General features: G+C 46.1%; 1 protein-coding gene across 1 annotated transcript in view; it reads left to right on the forward strand.

Moving 5' to 3' along the window:
• The window catches only part of Arhgap42 (Rho GTPase activating protein 42), a 221,895-nt gene that overhangs the window by 152,373 nt on the left and 57,062 nt on the right, over positions 1-12,460 (forward strand). The window contains exon 5 of the mRNA XM_028873103.2: positions 5,005-5,106. Within this exon, the coding sequence (XP_028728936.1) occupies positions 5,005-5,106 (102 nt within the window). The remainder of the gene's footprint in view (positions 1-5,004; positions 5,107-12,460) is intronic.

Below are 12,460 nucleotides of genomic sequence, written 5' to 3' on the forward strand. Positions count from 1 at the left end.
GGCTCCTCTTTTGGTCTCCATGGTCACCAGGCATGCATGTGGTGTGTAGACATGCATACAGGCAAGATACCCACACACATAAAATGGAATTAAATAAACAGTAAATAAAAAACAATAAAATAAAATAAGACCCCTTATTTTGAAGTAGAAATGTTCCTGTTGATATGCTTCCTATCGCCATCCTCAGTGCTCTTTGATGTCTCAAAGCATGGAGCTCCTGTGTATTAGACAGTGGCCACACTAAGGTGATGGGAAATTAGTTTCAGCAGAAATTTTATGGTAGCCTGAGTGGCAATTGCAACACTGACATAATCTGAAGAATTAATCCTAAATTTGTGTTCAATTTGTGAAAAAAATTTAAAAATATTTATTCACTTCCTTGATTTTTGAACTATTAAAGATTGCCAATACTGCTATTTAAATAGGTTTTTATAGTAGTCTTCTCTAGGAAGTAATATAACTAGGTACTATGGTTAGTTCTGGCAGGACTGTTGTTACCTAGGGTATATAGTGAGTTCTGGGCTAGCCTGGGATACAGTATGAAACTCTGTCTCAAACTATCTTCTTACCCAACTCTACAAAATGAGAAAACATGATTATCATTTTAAACGTTTGTATTTGAATTATGAAAATGTAGTAGGGTCTGTTTGTCTTAGTTACTTTTCTATTGCTGTGATAAGATACCAAGACCAAGGCAACTTATAGAAGAAAGAGTTTATTTGGGGCTTATGGTTTCAGAGAGTGAGTCTATGGCCATTGTGGTGGAAATCATGGCAGAAGGCACAGATGTGAGCTGACATCTTGATCTTTAAGTCAGAGGAAGAGAGAGAGAGAGAGAGAGAGAGAGAGAGAGAGAGAGAGAGAGAGAGAGAGAGAGAGAGGCAGACAGACTGGGATTGTCATGAATATTTTGAAACCTCAAAGCCTGCCCCCAGTGACACACTTCCTTCAACCAGACCACACCTCCTTGTTTTTTCTAAACATTTTCATCAACTGGGGAGCAAATATTAACCATATGAGCCTATGAGGTCTGTTCTCATTCAAACCACCACACTGTTCTCCAAAGGCTTTGAGTTAGCCTTGTTTTAGCAGTAGTGTGTTTTAATTTTTTTTTATATACATGGCATAACTAAAATTTTGTAATTGTTTGATTTGTTATAATAGATAACCATTCTGATGGTGAAGTTGGCACTTGGAATTTGAATCGCCATGACTCCCCCAGCACCCCGGGTCACTATGTAAAGAGAAGGTGTGGCCCAGACACAGTGACTCAGGGATCACAGATCTCTGCAGAGTCCATACTCTGTGACTTGAGAAAGCAGCAGGTTGCCAGCTGTGCTAATGGCCACCATTCGGACTATTTTATATAGAATTTATGTCCTTGACCTCTGTGCCTGTCTTTTTGTGGGTTTCCATAACACATGTCTGTCCCAACCAAGATGCTAAACACAGTCCAGTTTTCATATATGTCTGTAGTGTCTTATCCAGTAGCCCCTTCTACCACTATTTCTCTGTCCATCAAGCCGTCATTTTCACTGGTTTCATTTTAAATGGTGACCAAATACAAAGTAGCTTTTAGGAAAGTGTCCTGATAATAAATTGGTAGGGTTTTGTTGTTGTTGTTTTGTTGTTTTTTGTTTTTTTGTTTTGTTTTTGATCTTGCCATAACACTAAGAAGACAGTGATCATTTGATTATATACATATAAAGATTTGTGGATCAGTTTTCCCTCCCTCTGCAGTACTGGTTTCTTCATTTGATATTCACAACTAGTCACACAACACACACAGGGTCATGCTGTTAAGACTTCAGGAAAGACCTGAGTGCATGAGTGGTGAATCACAGCTTGTAGGAGGATGTGACCTGCAAGGAGAAGCACTGCTGGTTTTTGTTTTCTAGAGCTCGCTTCCCCCATCATGGCCTCCTTTATGTGGTCTGGTCTTTTATCTCAGCTGGGCCAGGGTTTGAATAAGAATCCAAGAAGTGGTTCTAGGATTGATCTTTGTGCTGCCAGATGTGCTGATGTAAAGGCATCAAATTAACATTTCCAAAAATGTCACCAATCGCTAAGTGGAACAAAGACTCAAGTGTCCTCCCAGCAGCTGAGCTCTTTTCCTTCCCCTTCAGGGCCCAGTGAGACTGGGAGCCCCTTTGTCCAACAGGAGTCAGCCTGACGAACCGTCCTCCAGTGCAGCTGTTCACACACGGATATTAGGCATCTTTGTAGCTGAGTTAAACAGTTACAGATCATTTCCAGAACAGCCTCCTGGGTCTTGTGTAACAGTGATTGAATGGTTAGAAGACATGTGCCCAACTGTGGTGCCTACCAGTACAAAAATAATAATGTTATTTGCTCATTAAATATCTACTGTTCCCTCATGCCAGTGTGAAAACAGAACTCTCCCTGATAGGGGATATGAAAAGAGTTTATTCTGGAGCCAGTCATGACTGACCATGGCTAAGGAACACTGATTGAGGTAATTACCAATTTCATTTTTCAACACAGTAATAGTCTAATGAGTTTTGTAGTCTAAGTTTTTGTAGTAACAAACCAAAGCCATAAATAAGGCACTTTTAATGGTAGGAACACCAAGTAGGTGTTAAAATGAGGAAATCTTTGTTATGGCCTAAGATACCATCTGATGGGATTCTTAGCCCTTTGTCTTGGGGAGGCTGTGTGTCTGCTTATACATGCCAAAGGACTTACCTAATACTCACAAAGGTATTAGTTCACAGACAGAGGAATGTGATGAATGGCTATTAGGTGGACTATGACCCAAGATTCCAACCTCTCTATGATGACTGATCATTGTAATCCATTAGTCAGTCTGTAGAAACGTAGTAATAGGTGCTGTGTGTCCAGGAACTTTCACTCACACTTACTTGTTCCTCAGTTTTGAGGCAAATGGGCATGGACATGAGCAGCTTTTCCACCAGAAGGTTGAAATGGCCTCCAAAGCTTATAAAGGCTCTCACATAGCTTAAGACTAAGCTAGATGAACATAGGCTCGACTTGAAAATTCCGTGAATAAGTGAGAAGGGCTGAACACGAACAGGGAACTGAAATAGCGGTGGATTGGAGATGGGGAGAGAAGAGGGCCTTATAAGGAGAATGGGATGGGCAGGTTAGCCGCAGGCATGAAATGGCAGATTAAATAGTAATATCTACCAAGAATAGGGCGGGAGGGGGACACATCCGTGTGCTATGACCACAGCAGCCTCTTCCATCCATGCCCTTGGGCTTGTCTGGTCTTGGGAGGGATGCCTTTTCCATATCTTTTGCTGTGTAGCTGCTTCTTCCTTTTTCCATGGAAATACTGTAATCGTCCACTGTGTTTCTTATGGTAACATTGTAAGTTCTCCTGAGGTATAAATATCCTTAGAGATGACATTGTTTTGTTTTTTTGGGAGACAGGTTTGTGCCTTATGGCTCAGGCTGACCTCGGCCTCTGGCTCCCAAGTGCTGGGATTACAGGCCTGTGCCTCCACACTTGACTAGCCTTGCCCTCTTCCTCCTACCTCCATAGATGTAATATTTCACTGTGCAGATATTAGTGTGTAACTCAGTACTTCACAGTGATCTAAAGCTCAGCTCAGGTGGCCAAGCAGAGCTGTACTCCCTCCTCCCAGTCAACTTAGTTACCTGCTCATTGCAAATCTTGTGCTTGGGGACAGGTCCAGACACATTCCCTGTCAACAGCGCCTCACTTCCCTCTGACTTGATGCACGTGCTGAAGCAAGGCCTTGTGACATTCACCATGGAACTTCTGTTTCAGAGAGTCTAGACTCTCCAGGTGAAGGAAGCCAGAGAGAGGTGTGTAAAAAACTGTGAAACACTTGCCTCTGCCTCCTCTGGTCAAGGCTGCAGTCTGAGAAACATTGAAATGGCCAAGGCAGTTGACGCATGGAGCTGTTTCACACGAACTCACAAATGGAGCAGGCTTCCCTGGTGCACAGTGTCTGGTGACAATGAGCCCAGGTGTGCCCACTCAACTCAGTGTTTCTCTACATTTACACTTCCGTGGGAGGGAAGTTCTTCACTTTCTTCATGAAAGATCAGCCTGTTTACAGGTTCCACCACCACCAAGAAGAAAGGAAAAGAAAAAGAAATCTCTTTATGAAAAAGAGAATGACAGCTATCAGAGTTACATCTAGGGAAATATGATAGAGATATTATTAATCTTTTACTTGTTTGACTTTGAATTTTAATTATTTGAAGCTACCAACATCAAAACATCTTTCTTCCCTATAAAAATAAGTTGTTTGGAACAACAGGACTCGGCTGCACATGACACACTTGTCACTGCCCAGCCATGCCCTGTACTGCACTGGGGGGTGGGGCGTCTTCTTCCTAGTCTGGTCGGAAGGTGAATTCCTTCGCTAACTTCCTGGCTCAGTGGCAGCCAGTCAGCTGCACTGTGAGCAGCAACAGGGGGCTGCTGCCACTTGTTCCAGGCCAGACCGGTCTTCATAGCAAGTTCCAGTCTGAAACATGACCAAGGATGAGTGGATGCGTGGAAAGAATGAGAAAAGAAAAGAGAGAGAAACAGAGAGGAAAGGGAAAGGGGAAAGGAGAAATGAAGAGTCAGATTTTGTGAAGAGTTATGTGGGCGATCTTCTAAACTGGTTATGTGTTAACTGATCTGAATTACCAAAAAGGTCTTTAAAAAATTAGACATCTTCATCTCAGTCACATTTCACATTGCAGCCATGCTAGATGATAGCGTCTTCCTGGGAGTTGATTACAGACTTTTGTGACTTTTCTGCTGTGGCCTACCTTAGTCTCTCCATGTACAGTTCCTGGGATCCAAAGGAGCGTGGCTTAAGGACATGTTTCTTCCCAAGAGATGGGAAGCCTCTTTGAGAGAAGAATGCAGACTTAATGGTGCTTCACCTCCTTCTTCCTAGTCTGTTATGTTAAGATTTTGACCTCGAGGATGGAGACAGTGATGGTCCCATGATGCTCTGATCTGAATCTTTTCTTGTTTTAATTGCTGTTCCCTAGGATGGAAAGAAGAAGTTTGACAAGGAGAGTGAAAAATACTATTCTATTCTGGAAAAGCATTTAAATTTGTCAGCAAAGAAAAAGGAGTCTCATTTGCAAGAGGTAAGCATGCATATTAAGTCATGTGACATCAAAATGCCCAGTATGGAAGTGTCCCAAACACCTGTCATTTCTTCTTAAATGATAATATGATGGCTAGCAGGGTAATTTACACTGTGTGGCAGTTAGGACTGATGGTTTTATGTTGAAGATAAGTGTTTCCTTCAACAACCAAAGCTTGAAACAAGATTTTCTTTCTTTTTCTTCTTGGACATAATTTAAAGAGACAGAATCGATCCAGTTCATACTGCAGTCTTTAAATTAAAGTTGAAATCTTGGTGACATGGTTTTTAGGGCTTTGCTCCAGCAGTGGCAAGGACAGAGACAGATAACTGCATATTCTGAAATCTTGATGACTTTACATCAATTTTTTTCAGAGCTGTTTACTGCTGTATGCCTGCTAACAGTCTCCGTCTTCCTTTGATCTGTATTATGCCAGATTTTATTCTTGCTGTTGGTAATGTAATGACTGTAGGTAGCACAGTCAAGAGCAGCCCTGAAGAGCTGGAGCTAGTCAACGGCAGCCCTGAAGGGCTGGAGCTAGTCAAGGGCAGCCCCGAAGGGCTGGAGCTAGTCAAGGGCAGCCCTGAAGGGCTGGAGCTAGTCAAGGGCAGCCCCGAAGGGCTGTAACTATGCAGCACTAGTTTCAGTGAGAAGGAGTTTGGGGAAAAGAGAAAAAAAGCTCTTCTGAATTCCGCTGCCATTGGCATCTTAGGGCAGTAAAACTGTGAGGCACAACTCTGACACCCCATGTATGCAGTGGAGTACGCTGTCAGTACAGGAGGGGTGGTGAGGGGTGCACTAGCTCAGGACCCCAGAGTCTGCTTATGTGGCTGTCTACTGTAGCCTCTCTCTCATATCTTTGTTTGCAGACACCATATAGGAAACCTTTCCAAATGTCACCCAGGAAAGCTGTCTCCCTTTCTGAATTGCTTTTCAAGTTCATCTTGTTCCTCTGCTCTCCTTGCTCCTCTTAACCTGCCTTCTTAAAGTCTAGGTAGAATGTTTGCTTGTCAGTTTAGAGGGTTACAAACCAGTGTCAGCAAAGGGCCAGGAATGTCCTTTTGCTCTACCATGCTCACATTTTCTTTAAGGACATCCAGTGTCATTTATAACTGATTAGGATCTGGAGGTCTGCCTGGCCTCTAGGAACCTGGATTCAGTTCCCAGCACCCATATCCAGCAGCTCACAATTACACAGAACTCTAGTTTAGGGGTCTGACACCTTCTACTGGTCTCTGTGGGCACTGCACACACATGGTGCATATAATCTCCTGCAGGCATACATACATACATATACAGAAATTAAAAATACAAATAATAATTTTTAAAAACTGGTTAATATTAGGAAGTTTGTTTTATTTGATGTTTTATAGTTCATTTAAATCCCTTCCTTCTACTGCTAACAATGTAATAAAATCATAATTCATTATGTGGTTGTGCACTTGTGGGGAGCTGGTGGCCAAAGTGAAATGGAAGACCTCCTGCCATTAAGCAGAACTGGACCTTCTTTTGAATTTCTTGGCCACACCTAATGCTATAAAGACTTGGCACTGCCTGCTGTAATTTAGGATTGTTGTATATTACAAATATTTTAACCCCCATATTTCTCCTTGTTCATTGCACTAAAATAAGCTTTGGAGAGAAATGTTTGTAGTCTGGACATAGATGTGGTCATACAACCGAAGCCTTTCATGATTGTCAACAGAGAGCCATAGCAAGGGCTTGCCATGGCAGGGAACATGGTCTAAAAGTTCAAGATCTTCATATATAAGGACATGAGATGGCACCTACATCCTCTCTAGGAAGCAGTAACTATTCCTTGATTTCAAATTCTTTACAGGATGTTCCCATTCTTTCTGACAACTTAGCTTGGTCTTAATTCTGTCCTCGTTAGGGGCTCTACATGCCGTAGGCTTTAGAATTATGGGTATTTGTTGGGTTTCTCCATCTGACTGGAGATTGAAAGAGATCACGATGTTGAAAGTGTCATCCTGTATCCCTCTCCAATAGGCACGCATACAGGTGTTGCTAGGAAGCACTGCCCCTACCACAACACGACCTGAGTTGTGTTAAAGCCGCTGCTTAGAGGAGTGTAGTGTAGAGGAGGAAGAGTGTGGGGTAGAGGAGGAAGTGTGGTGTAGAGGAGGAGAGGAGAGTGTGGGGTAGAGGAGGAAGTGTGTGGGTGTAGAGGAGGAAGAGTGTGGTGGTAGAGGAGGAAGAGTGTGGGGTAGAGGAGGAAGTGTGGTGTAGAGGAGGAAGAGTGTGGTGTAGAGGAGGAAGAGTGTGGTGGTAGAGGAGGAAGAGTGTGGTGTAGAGGAGGAAGAGTGTGGGGTAGAGGAGGAAGAGTGTGGGGTAGAGGAGGAAGAGTGTGGGGTAGAGGAGGAAGAGTGGTGTAGAGGAGGAAGAGTGTGGGGTAGAGGAGGAAGAGTGTGGGGTAGAGGAGGAAGAGTGTGGGGTAGAGGAGGAGAGTGTGGGGTAGAGGGGAGGGAGAGAGTGTGGGGTAGAGGAGGAAGAGTGTGGGGTAGAGGAGGAAGAGTGTGGGTAGAGGAGGAGAGGTGGGGGGGGGGGGGGGGGAGAGTGTGGGGTAGAGGAGGAAGAGTGTGGGGGGAGGGGGGGGGAGGAGGGAGGAAGAGTGTGGGGTTAGAGGAGGAAGAGTGTGGGGTAGAGGAGGAAGAGTGTGGGTAGAGGAGGAAGAGTGTGGGTAGAGGAGGAAGAGTGTGGGGTAGAGGGAGGTGAGGAAGAGTGTGGGGTAGAGGAGGAAGAGTGTGGGGTAGAGGAGGAAGAGTGTGGGGTAGAGGAGGAAGAGTGTGGGGTAGAGGAGGAAGAGTGTGGGGGGGGGGGGGGGGGGGGGGGGGGGGGGGGGGGGGGGGGGGGGGGGGGGGGGGGGTAGAGGAGGAAGAGTGTGGGGTAGAGGAGGAAGAGTGTGGGGTAGAGGAGGAAGAGTGTGGGGTAGAGGAGGAAGTGTGGTGTAGAGGAGGAAGAGTGTGGGGTAGAGGAGGAAGAGTGTGGTGTAGAGGAGGAAGAGTGTGGTGTAGAGGAGGAAGAGTGTGGGGTAGAGGAGGAAGAGTGTGGGGTAGAGGAGGAAGAGTGTGGGGTAGAGGAGGAAGAATGGTGTAGAGGAGGAAGAGTGTGGGGTAGAGGAGGAAGAGTGTGGGGTAGAGGAGGAAGAGTGTGGGGTAGAGGAGGAAGAGTGTGGTGGTAGAGGAGGAAGAGTGTGGGTAGAAGAGTGTGGGGTAGAGGAGGAAGAGTGTGGGGTAGAGGAGGAAGAGTGTGGGTAGAGGAGGAAGAGTGTGGTGTAGAGGAGGAAGAGTGTGGGGGAGGAGGGTGGGGTAGAGGAGGAAGAGTGTGGGGTAGAGGAGGAAGAGTGTGGTGTAGAGGAGGAAGAGTGTGGGGTAGAGGAGGAAGAGTGTGGGGTAGAGGAGGAAGAGTGTGGGGTAGAGGAGGAAGAGTGTGGGGTAGAGGAGGAAGTGTGGGGGGGGGGGGGGGGGGGGGGGGGGGGGGGGGGGGGGGGGGGGGGGGGGGGGGGGGGGGGGGGGGGGGGTAGAGGAGGAAGAGTGTGGGGTAGAGGAGGAAGAGTGTGGGGTAGAGGAGGAAGAGTGTGGGGTAGAGGAGGAAGAGTGTGGGGAGAGGAGGAAGTGTGGGTAGAGGAGGAAGAGTGTGGGGTAGAGGAGGAAGAGTGTGGGGTAGAGGAGGAAGAGTGGTGTAGAGGAGGAAGAGTGTGGGGTAGAGGAGGAAGAGTGTGGGGTAGAGGAGGAAGAGTGTGGGTAGAGGAGGAAGAGTGTGGGTAGAGGAGGAAGTGTGTGAGAGGAAAGTGTGGGTAGAGGAGGAAGAGTGTGGGGTAGAGGAGGAAGAGTGTGGGGGGGAGAGTGTGGGTAGAGGAGGAAGAGTGTGGGTAGAGGAGGAAGAGTGTGGGGTAGAGGAGGAAGTGTGGGGTAGAGGAGGAAGAGTGTGGTGTAGAGGAGGAAGAGTGTGGGGTAGAGGAGGAAGAGTGTGGGGTAGAGGAGGAAGAGTGTGGGGTAGAGGAGGAAGAGTGTGGGGTAGAGGAGAAGAGTGTGGGTAGAGGAGGAAGAGTGTGGGGTAGAGGAGGAAGAGTGTGGGGTAGAGGAGGAAGAGTGTGGGTAGAGGAGGAGAGTGTGGGGGGGGGGGGGGTAGAGGAGAAGAGTGTGGGAGAGGAGGAGGTGGGGAGAGGGGGGGGGGGGGGGGTGGGGTAGGGAGGAGTGTGGGGTAGAGGAGGAAGAGTGTGGGGTAGAGGAGGAAGAGTGTGGGGGGGAGGAGGTGGTGAGGAGAGTGTGGGGTAGAGGAGGAAGAGTGTGGGGTAGAGGAGGAAGAGTGTGGGGTAGAGGAGGAAGTGTGGGGTAGAGGAGGAAGAGTGTGGCTTGGAGCCCCTCCTGCTCCTCCAGAAAACAGTGCTGTTGTAGAGAGGTCACCACCCTGCGTTTAGTTCTGTGACATGGCATAAAGTGTCACCTACTTCTTTCCAGGGCAGTATGTGGCTTATTAGCTCTCAAAGGACCTTCCTATTCCTCCTCACCTGCACAGCTGCCTTCTTCATTTTTCTGGAAAATTAGGGGCTGGCACTGCATGAAAAGGCCAGTTTGTGTGGGCAGAGTTTGAAAGTCACCAACTAAAAAGGCCATTGGAGTAAATACTGAGAAAATTAGAGCCAAACCCATCCAGACCACAGATTTAACTTTGACTGAAACAAAAGTAACATTTGATACGTGAATGAATAATTTCTTCCAAGATGAAACAAAAGGAAGACATTGTGAAGAAAAGGCAGAAGAGCAGGAATTTATAAAAAAATTAATTTTTAGAGATATTAAATCAAATTAAATGGCAAAGTATTAGGGAGTTTATACAACAAAACACAGGGGTTTCTAACTCTCATATATAGGAAGCATTTACAAATCAATGACAAAACAGCTAAGGATACAAGAGGGAAATGATCGAAGAAGACATGTAAACTATAATATTGTTTTCATGTCCCATGTCCTAAATAATGCAAACTAATACAATGTTTTCAATACAAGAAAAATCTGCTATTAGCAAAAACATGAGAATTTTTCCTTCCTTCCTTCCTTCCTTCCTTCCTTCCTTCCTTCCTTCCTTCCTTCCTTCCTTCCTTCCTTCCTTCCTTCCTTCCTTCCTCCCTCCCTCCCTCCCTCCCTCCCTTTCTCCCTCTCTCCCTTTCTCCCTCCCTCCCTTTCTCCCTCCCTCCTTCCTTCTTATCCACTGAATCTTACTAAGTAGCCCCGGTCTCCGCCTATCCTAAAATTCACAAATATCCCCCGGCCTCTGCCTCCCACATGTTGAGCTGAAGATGTCACCACACCCACCACACCCACACGCCCAGCCTCTGGTCATGCTTCCGTTTTCCTCATATGACATTAAATGTTGAAAATTCTTGATGTAACTTCATTAGTTATTTCACAGATTTTAGATGTACTAGGTAGTTGACGTAACTTTTACTACTAAGAGTTTGCTTAACTCCTAGATGGAGATGAACTTATTGAGCTTATATTCCTCATAGAGACCAAACACTTACAGACATCTGCTTGGGACAAAAGAATAATTGAACCACATAGCAAGACTCAAAATGTTACAGCTGTTAGAATTGTTTGTGTGTTTGGGATTCGGGCGATGGCTCAGAGGGCAGTGCGTTCGCTGTGCCAGCAGGAGGTCGTGTTTGCATCCCTGGCACCGTGATTCAAAGCAAGAGTGATGGCACGTTTACACATGCCGTGTGTTCCAACTGCGTCCAAAGCGGCGATCCTGCTATTGCCTGGGCAGTTTGCACTGCTCACAGTTCCCAGGACGCCAGCCACTCCCAAGTGTTATGTGAAATCTTACATATCACAGCTCTTCCTAAAAGTTCTCTTCATTTCTTCAGTGACCTGCTCATGCTGCTGTTGTTTCTTGGGTGAATGAAATTCATACTTGACTTTTTTCTTTCCAGTCACCCGCATCTTTCCACTCACCTTGTTATGCGGAAGTGCACCAGCTACTTCTGCTGTGACCACAGAACCCATCTTCCATGCAACCTGGCCCACTGTCCAATCTGTTTATCATGCAGTGCCCCACACAAATATTCCTGATACACAGCTTGAGGCCTTGCAAATCCTTGCATTGTCTGTAGCAGGTGGTCTGCATGCTATCATTTCTACCCCAACTGTCCTTGTACTTCGTTCCGAACCAAATATTTAGCAACCAACTTTTTGATGAGTCTAAATGCACCTTCCAGGGCTGGGGAGACGGCTCAATGGCTAAGAACACTGACTGCTCCTGTAGAGGACCCAGGTTTGGTTCCCAGCACATGGCAGCATGCAGCTGTCTGGAACTCTAATCCCAGGGAATCCAACACCCTTTGTCCTCCCTGCTGCAGGCACGTGGTGAACCATAAATTCATGCAGGCACATGCGTAGATAAATAGATAAATAAATCTTTAAACCTAACTTCTCTCTCTCTCTCTCTCTCTCTCTCTCTCTCTCTCTCTCTCTCTCTCCCTCTCTCCTTCTCCCTCTCCCTCCCTTCCTCCCCGCCCTCCCTCCCTCCCTGCCTTCTCAACAGGCTCTTGCTGTATAACCCTGACAGAATGTGCCATGTAGCCCAGGGTGGGTTTTGAATTCCTCGGAGTTCTCGTGCCTTTAGCCGGCTGGGATTACAGGCATGTCCCACTACCCCTAGATGTGATTTCTATTTTGTTGTTGCTGTTTTCCAGTCCAGCTCTTCTTATTCATCCTCACCAACTCTGAACTTTACCATTTTTTCTGAGTCCACCAAAAATATTTTCTCCTGGAGGGGGTGTGTTTCAGCAAATACTCCCTGAGGCTTGTCCCACTTCACACCACAACAGCATGTTGGCGTTAGAGAGGACTTAACATGGCTGCGGAATTCACTTGTTCCTTTGTCATAGTCCCTTCGGCCATGTCAGCTGCAGGGCACACCTGTTACTGAGGCGTCCTCACTGCTACTGTTCACTGCTAGTTTTAAAATCATATTGTTGCTCCACTTGGCCCTAAAACATAGACAACACCTGTCACTAGGATTAAAAGTACATTTTTAAATTTTATTTTATGTTTGTTGAGACAGAGTGCCACTCTATAGAGTGTGCTTTTGCCTTGACTTTGAACTCACAGCAATCCTTCTGCCTCAGTTTCCTGAATGTTAGAATTATGGGCATGAGTCACTATTCCTGACTAAAGTATTTTCTAGTCAGCCTCTAGTCCAAGGGAATTTCTCTCAAGTTAAAAATGAACTTCTCCATCTTGTACTGAGAAAGAATGGGGCTGTCATAGTTTTTAAGTATGGTTCCCTCCCTCAGATGATCTTTGCTGTGTTGAATTTCTATTGTACA

The sequence above is a fragment of the Peromyscus leucopus genome, chromosome 7 (assembly GCF_004664715.2).
Source record: "Peromyscus leucopus breed LL Stock chromosome 7, UCI_PerLeu_2.1, whole genome shotgun sequence".
In the NCBI taxonomy this organism is placed as follows: Eukaryota; Metazoa; Chordata; class Mammalia; order Rodentia; family Cricetidae; genus Peromyscus; species Peromyscus leucopus.